Source organism: Lingula anatina, chromosome 1, assembly GCF_051362555.1.
Source record: "Lingula anatina isolate TDL-2025a chromosome 1, LinAna3.0, whole genome shotgun sequence".
Lineage (NCBI taxonomy): Eukaryota > Metazoa > Brachiopoda > Lingulata > Lingulida > Lingulidae > Lingula > Lingula anatina.
Genome location: NC_141767.1, coordinates 59,260,019 through 59,269,040, shown reverse-complemented (window position 1 = coordinate 59,269,040; position 9,022 = coordinate 59,260,019). Strand labels below are relative to the sequence as shown.

Sequence of the window (9,022 nt, the reverse complement as noted above, 5' to 3'; positions counted from 1 at the left end):
CTTTGCAGTATGTGTCAAACTTAAACTTCCAATTTTTACCCAGTATATACTCAGTAGTGTGGTGGGCGTTTTTTATTGGCCACTGGCAACAAATATTACATTATTTTTACTGTTGTTTATGGTACTTGTACTGCTTTGTATTGTTGTGTTAGAGAGTAGTCTCTTCTTTTGTTCAATTTTGGTGAACAAATTCCACAGAAATTTCATGTGGTATGGTTGGCACTTATGCAGTTATCCCCTAACTTTAAATGCAAATCTTTGGTTTTATATTTTGTTTTTCTAAAGAGAGTTATGTTGTGACTTTGATCAATATCCCTGGTAAAGGAATTAATTTTATCATTCACGTACTGATTTTGAGATGTTCAGCCTTGAAATTACCACAGCTGTCATTATATTTTAATGGACTTAATATGGGCAATTTGTAAAAACATTGGAAATCATAAGTTTATTGCAAACTTATTAGAATAGTAGAGACATGGCTCACATAACTGAATTTAGAGAACATTTGAAAATAAAATACTTATGCCAAAGAACTGTTTAGTGTATGTTTGTGAATTCCTAAAAATTTTATTCTACATTACATATATAAACATGTATGAACTCACATATATTTTGTTTACCATTTCAGATTATCACTTGGAGTCACTGACTGTGATCATGGATATATGATTCTCAGAAACATTAAATAGTATGTTTTCTCCTGGGCTAAACTGTTATCTGTGATAGTACCTGCCACAAATATGGAAGTGACAATCCAGAGCACTTTAGGGGATGGGGCCTCAGGACGTTTAACCGTAGCAACAGACCCAACTCAAACTGTTGACAGTCTGATAGCAGCATTTTGCATAGATAAAAACATCCAGCAAAAATCAGAATATGCACTGAAAACCAAAGATGATAATATATTGCATGTTTCAAGGACATTAGGAACATGTGGTATTAACAGTGGAGATGTTCTGTACCTGACTTCAGGTAAGTTTTATTAGAGTCTAGACATTTAAGTAAGCATATTTTAATACTGTTTTGCCACAACAACAACAATGGTCAATCACAGATTGTTCATTAATGTTTCATTTATTGTGAGTATTTTGTACATTAAGCATTACTGACTAAGCACTAAATTAGGGCTTGTGGCATCAATTACGAATGAGAAAATTACTACAGCTTCTTCAAGTATGTATTTTATGCAAGAAAATGAAATGCATGCTATCCTTCACTCACATAATGACAAATGAAAAAGAAAAGTGAGCCAAGAAGATACGTTTGTAGGGTATATATATCAGTTGGAACTCAACAGAATGATTGTGGGAAATGGCTTCAAATTTGACACTTTGTTGACTATATATTTGACACCAAATCTTATAATTGATACCAAGTGTTCATTTTTGTATGCTCTGAGATTAATGTATTCAGTGTACAAGACACAGATTTATCTTTGGCTATATTTTTTTTATTTTGTTTTAAAATTGTTAGCATTATTTTGTATTATGATGAGTTTTGTTTATGTTAGCTTTTGAAAAAAACAAAGAAAAAGGGACCATTCACAATGACAAACAAGCTAATGCCTACTAACTTCACAAGGACTCTTGCTGAAAGCAGTCAGATTTACAGAGTGACAGGCCTCCTCCTGGCGATGAGTAGATTGTAGAAAAGCTGTTAAATATATGTTGGAAACGAGAAGGCATGTTAATCAGCTCATCTGATTGATTCAGTGGGAATTGGCTAGGTTGACATTGTGAATGGGCCCTTTATCTCTCTCTCTCTTTTTCTCTGGCATGCACACACTCCCTCAGTGTTTGTATAAATTTTGATTACCTTTGTTCATTACTGTCAATTTTGTTTACCAACACATTTGTTTGCCCTTTAAGTGCCAAAATGTATTTTGTTTTACTTCAAATAAATTTACAAAAGAACAATATTTCATAAATGGCAATAAGATTTTATTATAATTATGGGATTTTTTGTTTTTATGCATGTATTTTTGTGATGTTCAGCCCAAAATTAGCCAAAACATTATGACATTTTTTTCTGCATAATCTTTGAACTTTGCTGCCTTGTTTTCTGTATGGTGTCTGTATATTTGCCAGTTTTGCTGTTTAGTTGTATTGTTTTTAATTAATTAAGGAGCTTTAGTTGATTAAAAGGCAGGCTAAGTTTGAAAATCTGTATGATCAGGTTATTATTATTATTAGAGTAGATTATTTTCTAATAATTTCACAGGGAAAATTTGTTTTAGCATGAAAATCCTGAAAAAGATACCATTAATGTCTATATATATGCCATTGAATTATTCTTTAATTTTATATATATATAGACACTATACTAAATGTGTCTTAATAAATTCTGATCACTGTCTGCTCATGATCATCACCACTCCACATGTGTTATTGATAATTCATCCTATAACTGCCAAACTATGCATTTGTTTTTCTTTAAATAAACTAGGTGGGTTTGTTTGGTGAAGAGGAAGGTTACTCAGCATTATCTAATTGACTTTGCCAAAGTTATAGATTTTTTGTTTTATGCATGTATTTTGGAGACATATGTCCCACAAGTGCCAAACCATTAATTTCTTTTAATTCAAATTTGCAGAGAAGTTTTGTTTGGTAAATAGGCAGGTTCTTCTCAAAAGTTGGTATGATTGGACTATTTTTGCAAAAGTTATTGTTTACTTCAATGTGCCTGTATAGGTTAAAATGGAGCAATGGGAATAATTTTTCCTGTTACTTGTCTGTATATTTTCCAGCTTTGCTTTCTAGTTAATTTTTTCCAGTAAGCAAGCAAATATCAGGATGTTTACTTTGACATAAATTTTTAAGTGATTAATCTGTCTCATCAACTGTAGATGTTATAAATTTTGCCTTAAGTTAATTGGAATTCTGACTAAAGAAAGTAGAATCATTTTAGAACATTTTATACACATGTAATGACTGAGGTCAAGATTTTGATTTGTTAGTGTCCCAATCAATGTAGAGGCAATCTGCACTCTTCAGTGCCTATAATCTCTGTATCTAAAGAAAAGAGTACATGTCAAACCAGTTATAAATCATTCCTTTGCATTCTATTGGGCACTCACAAATGATGACATTGATTGGATTTACATGTACAGCCATTCAATACCAACTTATTTCAACACTGAGAAAGATGAGTTCAGGGAAATGGCTATTGCATGTACAGGGTTGCCCTTTCACAGTTAGTGATCAGGAACATGACTAAGTATCAGAAACTTATTGATTCTCCATTATGGGGCTTAAACTTTAATTATGGAAGCCTGTGCTGAAGTTTTACAATATTGGAAAGTCAGAAAGAGCTTACTGAACATTTTTCTGAAACCTATTTGATGGAAAGCAAATCACATCACAAGTACATGACAGTTTTGTTTGACTTTAGTAAATTTTTGTTTGATATGCAAGCAGTGTATTTCAACTAGTTTGGTGAAACATCATTGTATAGTATAAAGATATACAGATTTTCCAGTTATGTCTGAAACAGACGTTGGAGACTCCTCAGAATCTAAACGTCTAACATGTTTAACAGGTTTTGGTAAGTTAAACTTTAAGGGGGGGGGGATATTACTTATTATGATTATAATACTCTATCTTCCATGTGTTTATATTAGCTTCTTTGTATACTATCATGCCATGTAAACAGTAATGTTTTATTATGCAATTTTATACTTTTCCAGCAGAAAGTCTTGCTTCACGTATAAGGTGCAACCAATGGTGGGTCTTGGCAGCTGTTTGCTTGATAATTGGTGGTACAGGAATTACCATCATCAGTATAGTCAAGGTCCAAGGGGATAGTCCAATCACAGAGGTAATTTTGATTTTTATACTGATTATTTAAAGAGGTTGGACACTTCATTCTAGCCTGTAAATGGTAACTACTGTTCTCATCTGAAAATTATGCAGAAGGTATGATTACAAATTGATAAGTATTGTAATGCCACGCAAAAGTACTGTGCCTCAAACTTTTCTTCAAAGGTATTAATTTAAAAGTAATGATGCATTTCATCAATCAATTTGGCCTGTCTGCTAGAGTCCACAGCGTTTCATTGCAAGTTCTCATTAAAATCTGTCATTCTTGATGTGCTGTTTATATGCTTCTTAACAATCTTTGAAGATTTTGTGTTAAAATCTCTAATGGGACAAATGATTTCAAGGTGGAGAATTTTATTTTCTTACATTTCTATAGTATGCAGTAGTATTAGATGCTGGTTCAACACATACAAGTGCCTTTGTGTATTCCTGGCCTGCCCTGAAAAATAATGGAACTGGGGAAGTTACACAGGTCTCCACATCAGGGAGAGGTGAGTTTTCTTGTGAGAAGGAAACGTTTCCAGAGGAGTGCTCTTTTTCTTTTTGACAGTAGTATGACAGCCTGCCCACTTGAAGTATGTTCCTACATCTGTTCCTACGAAGTAATGAAGAATCCAAGTTTGCCCAATTTTTTTTTGGTTTTATTTTAAATGCATCATCTTGCTCTCTGTGTAATTTAGGGTATCCAATACTAGAAACAAGATGGCTTGGTGATCAGTTCCCTAGATTTTGTGAACTGATTCCAGTGTTTTCCTTTTTTGTCAGTTTGTCTGTCTGTCTGTCTCTTTATCTGCCATTACATCCATCTGTTTATCTATGGATGTTTGAGCTGTGATTTAAGTACTACAATCACCAAATTAAGTGTTGCGAATTTTTATTTGGAGTGGTGCAATTGGACCATATGGAACTGAACATATAGCATTTGGAAGTATGATTTGTTGACTTTTGCTCCTGATTTTCATCAAAGTCTCTCCTTTAATATACAGGTTCTTTTTACTGGAGTAAGCTACTACCAGTATCAGTGGTTGTTAAATTAGAGTTTCAAAGTCAAAAAAAAATTTTTTTTCTTCCACCTCTATTATCTTAAAAGTAGTAAAATTTTAAGCATCTGCACCATGACCCAACGAAAAGGATGTTAGGAGCTGAATTTGAAAAGGAAAATTATATAAGTAGCCGTGTTTATTCCATTTTCACCCATTTTAAAGATGCAGGTGATATGAATAGTTAACTCGATCTTGCAGCTCTTGGTAATATATGAAATATTCAGAAAGTGTTGAATAGACATATGAGGCAGATATTATTCTTACTTTCAAATGGTATGCTTGCGGATCCATTTGTTGCTCTCTCACTACATATCATGGCTTGGAGTGCTTAATTAGGCAATCTCAGTACCTAAATCATGAATCAAGCTTCAAATGAAGTTTGCCATTCATTAGTCTACCTTGCCCTATTTATTTTATAGCAGGTGACAAAATGGAACTTGTACTCTTGATAGCAGATAATGCTGAATTGAGGTTTAATGGGAGATATTGTGGCTAACAGGGATCCGTAACTATTTTCCATTATTTGGATGATATTTGCATACTTTACAGATGAAAATGTGATCTTTTATTTTATAGTATGTTGAGAAGTGTTGGTAATAAAAGAGATGACAGTTGCTGTTTAGATGTTATTTTACGACTCCAGAAAAATATTCTATCAATTTGGTTATTTTTCTTCACGTCGTATTATGGCTTGAGATTGAAGAGATGAATGACATTAACACCAAAAGTTCATGATAAGAAGGATACGATATCCAGTTGAGCACAACAAATATGTTATTCATGTAAATATGGCCTTAAAATACATACAAAAATAAATTAACTATGCCTGGCACAAGTGCCATTAATCAATTTAATGCAAAAAAGAACAATTGCAGTAGGTTCTTATTTAAGTAGAGGGTTCTTATTCTCTTACATTGCTCTTTATTTGAAAACGTCATGAAGAGGTCAAGCAAATACCTTGTTATTTACCCATATTTAATGGTAAACTACCTACCTATTACCTTTGCCCTCTGTTACTAGGGAAATGGTCCTGGTAGTCTATTTTCATGGCAGGTGAAAATAAATTGTAATTTTCAACCTGTTTAAAATGATAAAGGTGAATATGTCAGTAAATTGGACTAGATGTTCACATTTTATGTTTTTTAATTTACTTGCATGACTTTCTACTTTTTTATACATCCTCTGGTTGTTCTGAACTTTGATATGAATCTTTGCATCTAAAGAGTTGATTATCAAAATGTGGATTAATAAAGTGAGGGATTTAGTGAAATATTTGTTTTTTTATTTAAAGTACAAATTACTTCGAATTTGTTGGAAACCAAAAAATATAAACACTGCTTAGTAAACAAACCTAAAAGAAGGTTATATGTGTTTTTCATGTATTTTCGTTCTAGGAAAAGGAGACACAATCTTAAATTTAATTTAATACACAAACAAATAATTAGAAATCATCCTTAGTTGGTTTTTGTTTTCTTTAAAAAAGATATTCTAGCTATATTAGCATTGGATTTTGGACAAGCATTCGTGGTATTCCTTTGTTGGCCTTTTGTGATCATCAGAGCACAACACTCAAATGAGACAATATCCATAAAATATAGATCTCTGTTATGAAGCAGAACCCTGAGGGGAGGGAGAAAGAGTCATCAGTCAGACTCAGAAAGGTGACTATAGATCCAACAAAAGAAAGGAAATGCATGAGTGTATTATAAAGATGGAATATGGAGTTTCAGGAAGTAAAACCACAATTTGAAATGAATTAAGCATAGATACCTGTCTCAGTGTGTTACTCATACATTTTGTAAATTAAAAAAAAAACTCATTTAACAATTTAAGTATGTATACCACTGCTTATGTTGAAAGAATGCATAGTGTTTGCTATTGATGCACACTCATGACACTTTAACTACACAGTTTAACCTTAAGACCCACCAAAAGACAGGGTTGTTTATACAAATACCTTTTACCAACTATTGTAAATTATGCATATTGTTCTTATTTACCTTGGCTTCCTTGGGTTTTTCTTTCTCTCTCTCTCTTTTTTTTTTTATTGTTGACCTGTAATAACAGGTGGAATCCAGTGACAGTGAAAGTTTAGATATTTTTATGATAGGAAATAGAATGCATGGATGTAGAAGTGAATTATATCATTAAGCCATTTATTCAGTAAGTTTTATGAAACCAAAACTACCCTTCTTAATCTGCATATTATTAATTGTGGCAACAGATGGCAAGTCCTGTTGATCTGAAATTGAAAACGGCACAACTTTTGATTTCAAATTAAATTTGTTTTGTCAAAAAAAAAAAAAAAAAAAAAAAACTATATAATATATGGCACAGCCTGATCCATAGCCAGTTAAGATTTTGTTACTAGACAGGTGTGCATTACTTAGTGATTGTTTATTTTGCATGATATTGATTGCCATTGTTAAAAATGTAAAAAGCATATAAGATACAGTGAACATATGTTTGCTGCACGGAATCCATGTAGCCAGCATTTGAATAGGTTCATTATATTTTGTCAAAAACTGACAGAGGTAACTGGCATCAACTTCTGATTTTATTGGATAATAGGTTATTTCTAGAAATTTTAAAATTGTTATTGTATCGATGAGTAATTGTGAAATGACAATGGTAACATCCCATGCTGAGTATAGTAAATCTGCTTAGTGAAGCAATCTTTTCAAATAAATTAGACTGACAAGTGTGTCCTTACATGATCCTGGCAGTTAAAGGTCAAAGCTTAGCTGAATAAATGTAAAGGTAGAGGATTTTATACTTATTCAGTTATTGGTCACAGGAATTGGAGAGTATTTACTGCATATGTTCTTTCTCCTGATCGATACCATTGCATTATCAGCTTAACTAACTTACACATTATGAGCAGTCTCTTTGTTCAAGATTAGAAATGAACAAATTTGATTTGAATAATATGCACTTTCCAAAATTTACTTACTGGCTTTGGATATTTTTGTGACTGTAATGGGTTGGATTGTTCTTTGGAAGTATAGATTTCTTCTGGTATATTTGGCATATTGGGGAGAGGATTGAGTTTGTAGAACAACATTCACTGTTGGAAGGAAGTTTGGTTTTAGAAGTAGTCTGAGACAATCAGCAGTATTTAAAATGCTGTAAATCAATATAATGTTTTATACCATTGGTTTAACAGCATACATACAGTGTACATTGTCATTTGACACAATTTACCCATTATATCATAACATCTTTGTCAGTATGTTGATAAAGATGGCATGTTTGGTTTTATTTCATTATAGCCTTTAGAGAAATTATCATCTTTGATAGTATCATATACTGAATGTTTTTTTAGTGCAAGAAACCTGATGTAGAACAATATTATCATCTTATTTTTTTGTTTCATCAGACAGGATGATTAACAAGGATATTGATTAAAGTAATTTAATTGGTCTGACTGAGGAATTTTGCAGGGAGATCCTTTTCTTAGTTAGTTATTATATTAATAATGCTAAAAGTCATTTACATGTTTCTCCAACAAATTATATGATATCAGATTACATTGGATACACTTGCTGTGTGAATTCTGGGAGATGTATGGCTCAGACTTCTTGCAGTTCATAATGCATGATATGCTGCTGCATTCAAATACTGAAATATAGGTAATGAGACCTTGACAAGTTCTATAATTAATGACATACTCATTGACATGGTCAGGTTCTGTATTTATCATTTCTTATCTACAGATATTTGTCTTGGGGTATGTCATGTGCAGGGTGTTATTTTGTAATTTATTTGTATGATGAACTAGGAATTCAAATGAAATGTTAAATACTTCCATGCAGTAAAATTGCACATCCATTTATGAGATGGAGTTAGATGTTACATTATTTAAGAAAAGAGGTTTTATATTTTATATGCTATTTCCATCCAAGATAACATAAAACTTGGCACTGCATGATGTCATTCAAAACCAGAAAACTTGTGAGAATCCACATAAGACGGGTTTAACTATTAAGCAATAGCATTTTAAACACTATGGCTGTATTCCCAGAGCTTTTAGATCGATCTATCCCCGCGTGGAGTCTCACTAGATTACTGTCAGATAATCCGGCTTAAATGTCCGTCCCGCCTACTACAAGCTGTAAGGGGGTAATTAACTATCGTGTCCCCCGGCTGACAGCTATTTAG

At 32.5% G+C, this 9,022-nt stretch overlaps 1 protein-coding gene across 2 annotated transcripts in view; it reads left to right on the top strand.

Annotated features, from left to right (window-relative positions):
* LOC106179978 (ectonucleoside triphosphate diphosphohydrolase 8) overlaps window positions 1-9,022 on the top strand; it is a 31,317-nt gene that overhangs the window by 502 nt on the left and 21,793 nt on the right. The window contains exons 2-4 of one of the 2 annotated variants that reach the window (XM_086999479.1): window positions 629-972; window positions 3,689-3,816; window positions 4,195-4,309. In XM_086999479.1, the coding sequence (XP_086855605.1) occupies window positions 741-972; window positions 3,689-3,816; window positions 4,195-4,309 (475 nt within the window). In that variant the 5' untranslated portion in view covers window positions 629-740. Of the gene's footprint in view, window positions 1-628; window positions 973-3,685; window positions 3,817-4,194; window positions 4,310-9,022 lie in introns of both variants that reach the window. The other variant, XM_013563808.2, reaches the window with a different exon arrangement.